General features: G+C 35.7%; 2 protein-coding genes across 3 annotated transcripts; one reads left to right on the forward strand and one right to left on the reverse strand.

The window, feature by feature from the left end:
• Window positions 1-5,698: 5,698 nt before the first annotated feature.
• Window positions 5,699-9,738, forward strand: LOC130051866 (uncharacterized). 2 transcript variants are annotated; one of them, XM_056154836.1, is made up of 4 exons: window positions 5,699-5,960; window positions 6,155-6,173; window positions 6,581-6,880; window positions 9,315-9,738. In XM_056154836.1, the coding sequence occupies exons 1-4, from the start codon at window positions 5,937-5,939 to the stop codon at window positions 9,317-9,319; spliced, it is 348 nt and encodes a 115-aa protein (XP_056010811.1). In that variant the 5' UTR covers window positions 5,699-5,936; the 3' UTR covers window positions 9,320-9,738. The 2 variants fall into 2 exon arrangements, with proteins under 2 accessions (XP_056010811.1, XP_056010810.1); XM_056154835.1 differs by lacking the exon at window positions 9,315-9,738 and having other exon boundaries at window positions 5,754-5,960; window positions 6,581-7,844.
• On the reverse strand, window positions 8,046-11,450 carry LOC130051865 (uncharacterized). Its single transcript, XM_056154834.1, has 7 exons — window positions 10,713-11,450; window positions 10,391-10,536; window positions 9,995-10,214; window positions 9,673-9,866; window positions 9,341-9,409; window positions 8,884-9,119; window positions 8,046-8,733 (listed from the first exon to the last, which is right to left on the reverse strand). The coding sequence occupies exons 1-7, from the start codon at window positions 10,981-10,983 to the stop codon at window positions 8,520-8,522; spliced, it is 1,350 nt and encodes a 449-aa protein (XP_056010809.1). The 5' UTR covers window positions 10,984-11,450; the 3' UTR covers window positions 8,046-8,519.
• Window positions 11,451-15,013: the final 3,563 nt, after the last annotated feature.

A 15,013-nucleotide genomic window follows, 5' to 3' on the forward strand; every position in this document is an offset into this window, starting at 1 on the left:
AAAATACTAACTTACGGTAGTTGAAAAATAAATATGAAAAATCTATGCCGAACTGAATATACATGTACGAAAACAAAATAGTAAATTTCAAAATCCTAGTTCCCAGTTATGAATAATCCTAATGCACTGAAAGTGTATCACCAGAGCTGTTTCTAACCAGAGTTTTTATTATAAGAATTCACAGTGTATTTATAATAAAAACGACTTTTTTAGTACAATCTTGAGGGACAATGATGCAACAATTACGTCATCTTTCTACTAAAGAAGTAAGTTTACAGCGAGCTCTAGAAGAATATCTGTCACAGGTGTCAATCGTACGGAAGCCGATAGGTGCCAGGGTATAGAATTAATATTTATTTAACTGGCGGCCGCCACTTAATTTATGTGGCGGCCGCCACTTAATTTAACTGGCGGCCGCCACTTATTAACTGGCGGCCGCCACTTATTATCTGGCGGCCGCCATATAAATTAACTGGCGGCCGCCACTTAATTTATCTGGCGGCCGCCACTTAATTTATGTGGCGGCCGCCACTTAATTTAACTGGCGGCCGCCACTTATTAACTGGCGGCCGCCACTTATTATCTGGCGGTCGCCATATAAATTAACTGGCGGCCGCCACTTCATTTATCTGGCGGCCGCCACTTAATTTATGTGGCGGCCGCCACTTATTATCTGGCGGCCGCCAGATAAATTAAGTGGCGGCCGCCAGTTAATTTATATGGCGGCCGCCAGTTAATTTATATGGCGGCCGCCACTCAATTTAAATCATTTATATGGCTGTCACCAGTTATTCAATTCCTCTCTCTTTCTCTATCTCTCTCTCTCAAAATGAAAGGGGTGCAATCCATCCCCAGTGCTTAGAAATATGTATGTGATATATATATATATATATATATGTATATATATATATATATATATATATATATATATATATATATATATATATATATACAATTAAGAGCATTAAATTATTGTTTTTCGATTGTACTGTTAAATACGTAGAACCACAGGGCTGACCCTCCATTTATTTGAACGTTCAATTTCTATTATTTTCACATTTAAACTAAATTATTTTCACATGTGAAATAAGATTAATTGGCTCCCACCCCACTCTTTTGGTGGTAGTAATGAATGGTAAAAATGTAATAATGAATGAACTGATCAATTGAAGGATGAACGGAGCTCCCTCCCTCAAATTTTGGAGTACGAAGTTTGGACAAGAGACATTTTAGGTTCCTTTTCTGCTTGTCAACAATTGTAGAAGACAAATTCTCCTCCGACTGTCCCTATGCACTTTGAAAAACGATGCTGCGTGTTTGCGTACTATTCTAAATCTTTCCAAAATAATCACTCAGCGATACGAATTACATTGTTTTTGCAATTGGCAGCCGCCATATATAAATTAAGTGGCGGTCGCCAGATAAAATAACTGGCGGCCGCCAGTTAATTTATATGGCGGCCGCCAGATAATAAGTGGCGGCCGCCAGTTAATTTATATGGCGGCCGCCAGTTAAATCAAGTGGCGGCCGGCACATAAATTAAGTGACGGCCGCCAGTTAAATAAATATTAATTCTATACCCTGGCACGTATCGGCTTCCGTACAATCGAATGCACGTACTACACAACATTATTACCTATATAATAAAGGTAAATTACTGTTATTTGCATCCTTATATTTTTTAATAATGCATGCTTCTCTTATTTCTGGAGAAATGATACTCATTGCCCTCCGTCATGTGATAATAGACAGCAGAGAAAGACATAAAAAGGCTCTAAATTTTGACAATCACAGGGACATATAAAGAGAAACCTTAGAACTTAATTTTTGTTTTCCTTTTGCTTGCTCTCTCTCTCTCTCTCTCTCTCTCTCTCTCTCTCTCTCTTAGAATCAAGCACTGGAAGTGACGTTTCCATGAAGGAACAAGTCAAAAATGTCTATTTATACTTTCCAGCATCAATGACAGGGGTATTTTAAAATTGTTTAGTTTGAAATTGACTTTATCATTGTGACAGTTTCATATACAAGACAGAAAGACGTTTCACTACTTGCAATATTGTGGTATGATTAGAAGGAAAAATGATAATAAAGTTAAAAATGAAAATGTAACAAAACAAGCATTCTGAGAGTATTGAATGGCAATACACTGTCCCCTACCAGTTGCAAAATTTATTGTCCCACAACAATATTCAAAGTTCACTATGTAGGTTATCATAAAAGTGAAAATTAGGGAACCAGAATAGGAATGGTTGGAAATCAACAACTCTTCGAGTAGAGCCTAGAACAGGAAAAATGACAAATCTTTAATTAGGTTTAGGTCTTTAAACAAGTCAATAAATCATGAAATGTAGATAAAAATGAATAATTTAGCTACATTCAATTTGTTGTATTAATATACTAGAAATTCTAATGAGTGTTGTACTCTTATCTACAGAAATATGAACTTGGATGTAAACTAACAATTCATGCTATTTCTCTAAGTCCAAGGACCATACCTTAGTGAAAAATCAACGGACCAAGACGAAATTCGAACTTGATCTGTAACCTTTTATGGCAAAGCCTCCTACCAAATGAAAGGTTAAGATAACGAACAGTGATCAATCTCATAACTCCTATAAGCAATACAAATAGATAGTTGGGGAAACACGGACCCCTGGACACACCAGAGGTAGGATCAGGTGCCTTGGAGGAGTAAGCATCCTCTGTCGACCGGTCACACCCGCCGTGAGCCCTATATCCAGATCAGGTAAACGGGATTATCCGTAGTGAAAATCAGTGTGCCAAGAACGGCCTGACAATCGGTATGAAACACATCAGACAGTATCTGACCCAGTGATAGGTTGTATTGACGAACTAGATCGTTATAACGACCACAGAATTTGCAAAATATACATAGTACATAGCACTTCGTAGTATAAAACGGAAAATCGAGCTGTAGACCCATGATTTGTTGCAGTTTTCGGCGATAACAGGCAATAAATGCAGTCATGCCATACATGGTTTTTTAGTTGAATGATTGTACAAGAGAACGGTAGTAAGTACATTTACATAGCATATTCCCAGGAAGCTCAAAAGGCCGACAGTCTCAGGAGGTGCCATTCTGTATCACTTGAAGCTATTTACCTTGTGTTTTTATTAGTATACAGAAGTCGTAAGTGTTTTATACAAACAAGTGCCTTTGAGTATACCCCCAAATTTCGCTCGCGGGGGATATAGCAATGATAGCGTAGCGTACCCTCAATTTTAAGGTCATACGCGAAAACGCATGACTTTTGCTTCTCACTGATACCCCAGGTAGATAAACAAAATATGACAAATTTTTACGGAGAGGAAAGCTACTAATAGGGAAAAGCTAACTGACGTGGCTGCCAGAATATAAATAATCGTTTCCGGTAGTTACAGATGTATATGCATTAAGAAAGATATGCCAAGTGTCATCGTTCTTGTAATTCCCGCGTATCACATGTAACTATAGTAGATAAAAATATTGATTGATTGTATACTGATTAACGTCCCTCTAGAAAATTTTTCACTCATGGAGACGTCACCGTTGCCGGTGAAGGGCTGCCATCTTTAGGACTATGCTCGGCGCTTACGGTCTTAAAAGCTGACATTAATTAATAAATACGTACACCTTTCTCATCTTATCCGCTATATTTCTCTCAGGTAGCCTAACTTACTCTACCCGTATATACCCAAAATGTGATTGTCACACCTGGGTGATTTTTCTAGGTGGACTCGACCAGTGCACATCTCCGATAGTAATATATAGGGAATGCAAAATAAATAAAATCACATTTTAAAACATTATGCTTTGCTAAAAATGGCAAAATATTTATTGTATACCAATTCAACATTCCGAAAGTTTAGATAATTTAGGAAAAAAATGCAAAAAAAAGAAAAGAAGCTTTTCTTGTATACTTGCAAGTATTTGCAGTTTCTATGAAATAAATGCGGAGAAATCATTTGCCAATTACATACTGATAGAATGGAATAAGCAAAGAGCATAAAATATATTATTTATATCAATTCTTGCAAAATACAGGTCCATGCCATATACATAATATATAATGCACATGGCATATTCGCCAAAAAAATAAAAAATAAATAAATATATATATATAAAATACGGACGTCTATTCAACAGGTATCGGAGATGTGCACTTACCGAAAATATTAGATTCTCTTTATTCTGATAAATCCACGAAACAACATGATAAACTCCATTTGTATCTCGTTAGAACTTTACAACACGTTGTCATTCCATTATACAGACCGCGACACACTTCAACCGTGCCAAATAGGGTGTCTTCAATCAGGGGAGATGTCAGAGTCGAAAAATTTTCTTGTATTGAATGCTTGTCTGGTCGAGGTTTTGTAGTTTATAGAAATCGGGAATCTAATCATATACACTGAGCATCTGGTTGGATATACTGCGTGCCCAATTCAAAATTTATCAATGATCATATACAAATTTGGATATACAAATAAGGTAATAATGATCGAAAATATACATCTGTTTAAAAATGCGGGTATTACATTTGCAATCCATAATAAACAGTTGATTACACAAAGACACATATAAAAGGAAATGTATAAACGAAAATATAGTTTTATCAAAGATGAAATGCGGAAAATAACTACGGGGAATCACCCAATGAAAAGATGACTACACAACATATATTTTGCAAGTTTATTGGCGATGATTGGCCATGGCTGCTTATAAATGTGGGAGCCAGGCATCAATTCTTGCCTTAGAGGGCATCCCTAAAAACAAGCAAAATATTTGAGCCCTGGGAACAGATGCTCAGATTGCTTGCTCACCTAGTCCATAATAGAAAATGAAAATGTCAATTGAAGTAAAGTTAACATAGAAGCACTACTGGTAAGCCAGAATGCCGCCACGAAACGATGCTGTGCATCGTCTGCGCCGAATTTTTCTAGCTGAATGTGACGAAAGCACAATATGACGTCATAAGAGCTAACCGCCGACAGTTACGGGCAGCACTAAAAAACCCGGTAACGACTTGTTATCGTCAATGTAGCAGAACGAGTGGATACAAGATTAAATAATCTGAGAATAGATAGAATCATGAACGAGCAGCAAATCAATATACGTTTCCCTTTGATAAATGGATTTAACCCCAAGTGGTTAAATCTTATTATTGTTTCTTTGGGAACCACATAATTATTTACGGTCTCTGTATGTCCATATTCATTGATTGAACAGGAGAGAGAGAAGGAGAGAGACTGTCCTACTTCGATGTACAATATATCATTTCACAGAAGGAGAGGAAATTGATCACTGATATAATGGTAAACTTACAAGCATTAAAAAATTCCAGCTATTTAAAAATTTGTTATTGACAATATATTAAAAACTTACAGGAGTTGATGCTTATAATTGAATTCATTACAAATTTATATATATATATATATATATCAGTTTAAACTGTGCATGTAGAAAATACTGACTTTGTATGTTAGAATAACGGAAAAAAGTAAATTGTCAAAAAAGTGGGGAGAGCAGACCAGCTCAGCCTCCCTGCCCACCTCAACCCCCTGTATACGTGCCTGAAACAACATATCAATTCGTGTTGAAAGAAAGGTACATATCTGCATTTCATTAAATTCCAAAGGAGCTCGAATTTATGTGTTCCCTTATTAATAGTTTACGCCAGCACCGTTTCCGGTTTTAAATATTAGTCACGGTTTATGGGGGATACTGAAAACGCTTTATCAATTAGACGCTTGAAGTAAACAATGTGAAATATTGTTGTGTTCCACTTTGTGGTGGTTTTGGGGTCACAAGTTTCCCACAGATCAGGAATTACTCTTGAAATGGAGGGTAGCGATCAAACGGATGGATAGGAAAACAAAAAAATTATGGAACCCAGGAAAAGAAGACGTTGTTTGCCATATACACTTCACAGAAGATGACTACAAAATCACCGAATCAGGTTAGATCGAGGTCCTATCAATCAGTTATATAAAGCTGCATCGTCAATTGATTTGTTGAATTGTTTGAATTTTTCCTTCTTTCAAATATTGATTTATAAAGTTTCTTCATTTTGTCTTGTATTCGTGTATTGATAACGTTCTTTTTTACATTCTTGAATGCGTTGCTTTGTGGTTTGTTTTTACTCTTTTTCAGGTGCAACTACTGACATGTGGTATGTATCACAGTATTCATTTAATATAATACTAGGCTATATGACGAGACATATACTGCTTTGATAAAACGTTACAGGATGAAAGAGTGCTATGATACCATATATGTATATATACTATCACTGGGGAGCGGATGGAAGATCTAATTTTAATTAGATTGGGTCTCCACATTAACAATCACCATTTTCTGGTGTTATTTTCATATATTTGGTGACCCCCCCCCCCCCCCCCCACCTAATATTTTTTACAGTAGAAGTGACTGCTAAAAATGCAAGGTTGAATTTGCTACATGACTATTTATGTAAATCAATTATAACAAATCTAGTTTATAATTAGCGAATCTTAAAGCTTTTAAATATAAAGTATAACTTACAACCAACATTCCTGTAACATATTCAATTTGTGACAGGTGAACGAAGACGACTTAAGTATGGAGCTGCGCCCTCTGTTTTTGACTTCAAGAATACCAGTACTACCCAGGAATCTGACAGAGCTAAGCGAAAGAGGCTGCGAGAGTCTACTCAAGATACATGTACTCCAATGATTGAAGACCTGCCCATATATATGGATGAATTGATTGTACATCACAAAGTTGTCGTAGATCAGTCATCTACAAGTATGTCCACATCCATGCCAGAAGAAATGTGTTCAACAGCTGAGAAAGAAATCCAGTGTGACATACCTACCTTAGGTAGATTTTCAATTGAAGGTATGAAACTGGACACTAAGATGCTTTCTTATTACACTGGTTTGAATGGCTATGATCATTTCATGCTTCTCTTTAATATTCTTGGGCCAGCAGCTTTTGACTTGAATTACAAATGTGGCTTATTAAGTCCACAAGATCAGTTGTTTTTAACTCTGATGAAACTCAGACAAGCAAAAGAAGATGTGGAACTTGCTATGCTCTTTAAAGTCTGTGAATCTACTGTTTCTAAAATTGTAACAACTTGGATTAACTTTTTGTATTTTCAATTAAAAGAGTTAGAGGAACAATTCTGGCCTTCTAAAGACATCATTAAAGAACATATGCCAACAGATTTTGCTAAAAAGTTTCCCAATACATGCGTAATTTTAGATGCAACCGAGCAACCAATTCACAAACCATCAAATGTTGAGGCACAATCCAAAACATGGTCTTCTTATAAACACAAAAACACGTTGAAAACCATGGTAGGTGTAACTCCAAATGGAGCAGTATCTTATGTATCCTCTAATTATGGGGGCTCTGTGTCTGACAGACAAATCATTGAACACTCTACTCTGCTAGATGTAGGCAAATTTGATGCTGGTGACAGCATTATGGCAGATCGGGGAATTCTTGTTCAAGATTTATTTGAGAATCAGAATGTTTTTATTAATACACCTACGTTTCTCAAGGGCAAAAGCCAACTTGACTCCGAAGAAATAGTTAGAGATAGGCGAGTTGCCTCAAAACGTATTCATGTAGAGAGGGTGATTTTGATTGCAAAGAGGTTCAAAATTTTGAAACATGAGCTACCAATGTCAAAAATCCCCCTAGCTTCCAGAATTGTGTACATTTGTTTTATGTTGTCAAATTTTAGGAATTGCATTGTTGATAAAAGTGCTTAAACATGTGCCAGTAGTATATCAAAATGTACATGCATACATGTCTAAGTTTAATAAATGTATGCCCTGCACATACAGTGAATCCCTTGAGAGTTGTGTTCATATTTCTGCTTACAAGTTTTAAATGTATCGTACATTTTTTGTATCCTTTATGCAACATGTGCTGTCAATATTCAAAGGGATACATCATACAAGGATCTTGGTCGACATATCAACTTTTAAGTGTAAAAGCTATTTACCTTGAAAGGGTCAAAGTACAATATCTTTTTTTAAAAATCAATTTAAAAAGTTTAACACTTTATATAACCAACATCTATGCATTGTTACATGTATATTGTCAATACAGAAAATTTCATATCATGGATATGCAATGTATTTCATCTGAAATTGATTGGCATTCTGGGCAGAAACTTAGGCAAAAAAACATGAAGAATCATTTGCAGACTCTAATCAAATCATGAATACAAAAAAGATTCTGTATAAAAAAAATGAACTGTCTCGATAAATCATTTAGAAGAAACTTTTACACAAGTCTGCATATATGCTTCCACTTTACAGCAATGATAACAAGTATGGCATGAAAAATTTATCATAGAATACATCAAGCTTTGGAAGAAGAGAATTCTGGCAACATTCTACATCAATATGTACTTTCTGGATGAACAAATCTTTGAAAGTGTATACAACAAAATAGCAAATTTGTTTTTTGGCAATAAGCATTTGGCCTTGTATTTGGAAAAAATATTTAGAGGTGGGTTTCATTTCATTTCACCAGTTACAGAGTCCATTGTTAGATATGGGAAGTACTTTCCAGGCTGAATCTTCTCAAAGCGACCAGCAAAGGGACATTTGACTTCAATTAGTGCATCATTGCCAACGAGTCCATCCGGTGATGCCCCCAAGTAAGGTCGATCCATATCAACAAAGAAACCACATCTTTGAACACCTTGGCCAGTCTCTCTTTCAAAGGATCTGTAATGAGAGATAAAAATAAGAAAAGGCATATAATATATGTAAATAATAATTTACTGATTTGACCAATGCTTATATAGAGCGTTAAGATTCACAAACTAGGTCTCTGCTGTACACGTGATTGTCTGACTAGCTCCCACTAAAACATACCTAATAGCACGTGTCTCGTAGGTACGTCCATGGACTAGAGCTTCACTGCGAAATACAGCAGCAGAAGGCTGGTATAGAGACTCGCAGAGTTTCTGCCTATTATGCCTATCTTTAGCTAAACAGATATCTCCAAATCTTGAGGCTGTGATCCGCCATGATCTCTCCTTGAACCAATTATTTGAGCTGGCTTGTCCACGTGTCTGCTCCTCAATGGCAACTACTTTATCTGCTGTTACCTTTAAAAAATTGTATATAACAAAAACCATATATCTTGTACTGTGTTTTGTAGTATAAAATTGCATGGTATTAGTAATACATATGAACATGAGAAAAAATCCTTGCAATCAATTTACATTGCACATTATATCTTATTTTAACACATATACAACATTTGCACAAATGTCATAAAATTTAATTTTGTTGAAATGCAGTTTGAGCCAATTAACAAAAGACCTACCTCAACAGCTCGTTGAACCCAATACTCTGTGAAGGGTCTTTCCAAATAATCATGGTCCAATACTGCTGCCTAGTGAAACAAAAGGTGTTACAGTTTGTTTGTTATTAAACACTTTATTTTATATGTGCAGTTTTACCCATCACTACTTACTGCTTTAGATTAACAGACTTATAATTTTAAAATCAACATTTTATATGCATTACTAATATAGCTTGCTATAAGTTCACTAGCGAGATACTTTTGACTTGACGCTGCTTATAATTAGCGATGTACAGGGACATTAAGTGAGATTCTTGCTTGTGTGAGTAATGCATTTTCATGCTTATGTTTACCTGAATATTTGCTTTCTCGATGAGATATCTGTATGTCAGATTGTCTGAGGTCTCTGCACAATGGTTTAAGACCATATTGCGAACCCTATCCGGGTAACCAGCTACACCTTTTAGATGTTCAGGGCGGGGATCATTTAAAAAATCATCAGTCAGATTCCGCTTCCTGGGCAGATCTTCAGCTTTGACTGGTGAACCTATATCAAAATTTGAATATGTTAAACATGTGGAAAAAAATAAATTATTGTACTTGATTCAATATATGGTCATAAAACTATTGCTTCTGTTCATCATGGAACATCACATAATATTCATGTATTTTTACCTGAGTATGAATGTTTGGGTTTATGAAATGTCTGCAGGTTTTCTGTGCATGATCTCTGAATCCTCAAACCTTTTCCTTCAGAACAAGAGAGTAAAACTATGGCAACAGCAGCAAGATGCTTGCAAGTTCCATGGGGACCTCGTCCTGCAGGACACTCACAATGGCTGTTCAAGATGTCTCCCGAGTTTTTGTCAAATTTTAATTTGAAGTTGTATGTTACCTTTAATTTGAAATACATACATGTATTCTGGGTAATATAATTTTTTTTAGTTATTTTTACAAAAATATCTCAGTACAAAGTAATAAAATAAGAGAAAATAACTGATAACATACATGGTACATGTACAATTAGTACTACAATGTATATTATATCCACAAATTAAATGTAATACTTGCCTTTGTTTTCATGGCTGCGCCAACAATGCCTGTAAAGAACAGGGAATTATCTTCCTTTAAATATGAAACAGCCAAGACTCTATCACTTTCAACAAGCAGCCTTCCTTTCTCGATAGCCTTGACATCACCAGTGCTTTGTCTGTCACCTACACATAAGTACAAGCTCATGATTTTAAAATTTATTTACTCATAAACACATAATTATATATATGTACAAATTATTCTATAAGATATTGCACATTCATTAAATGACTCCTAATGTTAGATGTATGTTTTACAAAAATGTTGTTCTTAATCATACAAGTAAATTATAAGAACAAACCTGCTAATCTATGTACAAAATACATGTCTATCTGTTCAATGCATATCTCTGGGATTTCTTCTTTATGTGATTCCTGGAGCTGTTGAAATCCCCTCGTTGGCCAATCAACTTCCAAAGGCTCAGGTATATGAATTGGGTCATTCTTGAAATCTTTATTTCTATCATATGCCTTAAGCTTACAATAAAGTACTGTACAATGTCCACTTCCCATAAAAAAAAATATTAGGTACCAAGACGTACTAGTATATGTCAGTGAATGCCATTGTATCATGTATTACAATAACAACAGTCCGTATAGTACTATAATTATTACGTATAATTGATGACATAAATATAACTTATATCACATTAATTTATTGAATTTTGATGCATTTTGATAAAAGAATTGTCGCACTGAGCATCAAAACAATATCTAGGCATAATCATGCCGGCGTAAACATCCTCCGTCGTCTGCATGGGTGCAGAGCTACGAATTTGTTGAAATATTACAAACGAAAATAACGGCTATGAGGTATGAAACTACAAACCTGTCTATAAGGTCGGCTTTTCTGCCTCTCGTGGTGGCTCCTTTTTTCTTTAACTCGTCTTTGAGTCGAGAGACGGAAAACTTTACGTAAGTTTCTCTTTCCATTTCAGTGTTTACAAGCGTCTAAGTGAAATAAAGCGTTTTAACGTATCCCCCATAACGACATAATTTTTAGAACCGGTAACGGTCGTCGGCGAATACCATTATTTTGTATGCAAGATTCGTTCCCGGATTTAGAATCATGCTTTCAGTCAGAGCAGAAATGAATTCATTTTGAAGTACATCTAGTTTGAATGCAAATGTGGGGTTCCTTCTTTTAATTTCACCAGACTCATTAGAACCCCATCCCCCAAACTATGCAGCTTTGTTTTTATTGATATCTAAATCGGCATATGAATCCGGATATAAATTATATAATGTTTTTTCGTGATCATATAGATATCGATACTAGAAAATGTTTATACTCTTGCCTTTTGCATACTAATGCATTACAGTAGATTCACACTGTATCATATAAAATAAAACCTCAACACGAATTTTACTGATTTATGAATACTAACATCTTATCGAATACATTTGAATTTGAAATTTCGACGTACAGCGGTATGTCTATTTTCAGAATATATCCATTGCGCCAAGGCGCGTAGCTACGTTTACGTCAAAACGCCCGGGCGTACACATCAATAACAAAAAAACAAAAAACCCTACAGTATCTGCTGTACATTAGTCTCCCACGGATCCCCTACCAGGGCCCTGCCCTGGACCCGCTGGAGGCCTTCAGCGGCCCCCAGACCCCTCGCCGTACAATAGGCGTACACATTAATTAACTCAGGCTACGCCACTGGCGCCAGATCTACGAAATGAAAATAATCATTATGGCATGTTACAGAAACGTTAAAACACACATATGCTATAGTCCTGCAATGCATGCATGCGATTTTTCTGAATACATGTATTTATGTATTCGTGAATGAAGTTCCTACACTTAAAACTATCTTGGCCTTTATGCATTTTGTTTTGTGATTTTGGTTTACCATTCCTTACACTGTGTAAATGAAGGAAATCTTGGTAAAGGGTGCAATTCTACACCATACAATTAGTATGCATGCATGTGTTGAAAAGCAAAATGTACATGTATGGAAAATTGAATTCTTCAAAATTTCTTGCCATTCAATATAATAATTAAAAAAGATGAAATAAAACAAAAAACCCAAACAAACCAAGACGTTTCATGCGATATTCAAAGTCCTAATGTGGGGGTGAAGGGTAAAAAGAGTCTTTTACTTTGACTGCCTCAATAATTTCCCCCCTACACTTCATTTTCTTCCATCGATGGGGGTGGGATGGGGTGGTTAGAGTCCTCTACTATGAGTGCCTCATAATATCTTCATTTTTTTAATTGGTGGTGATGTGTGTCTTCTACTATTATAGCAGAACTTTCAAACTGGGGTCAAGTTTGAGGGGGGGGGGGGGTTGTCACCCAATATATTTTTTACTTGCATTACAAAATAACGGCCTCTTACTTCTGTCGGCGCGGGTTCGAAACCCCCTCGCGCCGGTAAGTGAGAAAGTTTCCCAGTTTACTTTCGGAAGGTCGGTGGTCTCTTCCCAGGTACATTGCATCTGGTTTCTCTCTTCCACCAACAAAAACTGGGCGCCACCAGATAACTGAAAAATTATTGAATGTGGCGGAAAACATAAAAAAAACAAAGAAACAAAATAACAAAAAAATGGATATTGTTATCAAAGGTGGGGGACAGATACTCTTGTCCCCTCCCCTTGATTCTATGTACCTTTTTACTTGACCTTTGTATTTGGGAGAGGGCCTACATAGGCTATGCCTGTTGCCCAATCCTGTTTAGTTTCTCAATAAAATATGTTTAAATAAAAAAAAAAATTATGTGATTGATAACTATGCATATTGAAACAAAAGTAGGAATCGAAATCAATAAATCCCATTCTGTCTGTGGAGCAAGTACTTCCGGTTTGTTGCACCCTTTAGATCCCCCGGGATCACGTGATTAATTAGGGTATAAAAGCAGCGACATCAGAGCTTTTAGTCAGTTCCAGACTGAAGTCGACCAGAGTGAGTCCTGTGTACAGCTTAGGTGAGAAATCAAACTTGGTTAACAAGTCTTACGTGCCTGTATAAGGCTTTCGAGACTTTGTTGTTTTTATTACGAAAAGTGTGAATGCTATTTCACTTAGTTAGGAAGCGCACGCGCTCCAGGACTGAATAGGATATTTGTACATATTTTTAATTAGAATACTTGATTGAGAGCTTTATCATTTATTTCATTATTCCTCAAATTGCTCAGACAGAGCAACCGCATCTTCGAACCCAGAAACGTTACAATATAATAAACTCAATTATTACATTTTGCATTACTACAATTTGCGTCGAGTTCAACGCAGAATGTAATAAAGCAAAATGGCATAGATATATAAGATCTATTGAGCACCGAATTAGCATAAAATGAAGTAATTGAAAATAACATTATTTAAAGATATGTTTAATTTTTAATTATTGCGTGCTTTAAATGAATCAAATAAATCTGTATTATCAATTAATATGGGCAATATTGAGTTACTGTTCACTTATATTGAATTAACGATATCATTTGTCTTAATAAGAGCGCGATTATTACAAGATCATCGTTTGAATCCCCCCGTTCTCTCTCTCTCTCTCTTTCTCTCTCTCATCCCATACACTCGTGCAGTGTTGTATATGCAAATTATCTATGCACAAACAATTTATGTACCTAAATGATTCCCTGATTTATAAATCTGCAATACTTCGACAAGTAAATCATACGGTATAAGGATTCATGCACAATACAGGGTAAATATTCTACTCTGATACTTCCTCTGATTGAAGATAGCTGATCGGCACGGGCTAAGTGTGTCGCAGTCTGTACAATGGACAATGTTGTTTACTGTTGGAATGCAAATGGAGTGTACGGTTTTGTTTCATGGATTATGCTAATAAAGGGAGTTTTACTACTACTTTGAGTATTTTCGACAAGTCTACACGTACATCTTCGGTCCTTTACAGATATTACGAGTAGACACAGGTAAATAGTCATCCGCATTCGATGCTTTTTCATGGCGAGCATACATGACCATGTCTTCTTTATACGTACAGTAGCATTTATGTATTTGCATTTTGCTTGAAGTGTGAATGGTATAGATTTGATACCCTTTGCTTATTCCATTTCATCAATAGATCTAGATAATAGATGAAATATTTCTCCGTTTTTGTATAGTTTTGACATTTATTGCAAATGTACGCACATTCACGTAAAGAAAAGGCATTCTATATTTATTTATTCAAAGCTTTTAGAATGATTTACTACTGTACGATATGTTTATTGTAATTTTGAGCACTGCATGGTGTTTCAAATCGTGATTTCATTTCTCATTGGACTCAGTGAAACAAAAACTGATGATGCTGACTCCATCAACATTCCAAATTACACTGTGTTAAGCTCTCAAAGGTTAGATCAGGTGGTGTTGTTTTAGCAGTTAAGGACACATTGGTAAAACATGTAAAAATTGTAGATACTTCTTGTAAATATGTTTTTTGGTTTAAATTGAGTAAATCCATTGTTAATACTGATGAAGATATGATCTGTGGTATTGTGTACTTACCTCCAGAGGGTAGTAAATATACTTCTGATTGTTTTCTAGACATAGAGAATGAACTTATTTCTGTATCTATGGATTGTAAATATGTATGTTTGATGGGCGATTTTAACTCCAGAGTAGGTCAATT

This window comes from Ostrea edulis, chromosome 2, assembly GCF_947568905.1.
Source record: "Ostrea edulis chromosome 2, xbOstEdul1.1, whole genome shotgun sequence".
NCBI classification, from domain to species: Eukaryota; Metazoa; Mollusca; class Bivalvia; order Ostreida; family Ostreidae; genus Ostrea; species Ostrea edulis.

Excerpts from the sequence above, each read along its gene's own strand:
- LOC130051866 (XM_056154835.1), top strand. The coding sequence starts at position 5,937 with ATGACTACAAAATCACCGAATCAG.
- LOC130051865 (XM_056154834.1), bottom strand. The coding sequence starts at position 10,983 with ATGATACAATGGCATTCACTGACATATACTAGTACGTCTTGGTACCTA. Across the intron at positions 9,867-9,994 it reads ACCCAAACATTCATACTCAG|GTTCACCAGTCAAAGCTGAA; the intron begins GTAAAAATACAT and ends ATTTTGATATAG. Across the intron at positions 9,120-9,340 it reads GGGTTCAACGAGCTGTTGAG|GTAACAGCAGATAAAGTAGT; the intron begins GTAGGTCTTTTG and ends AATTTTTTAAAG.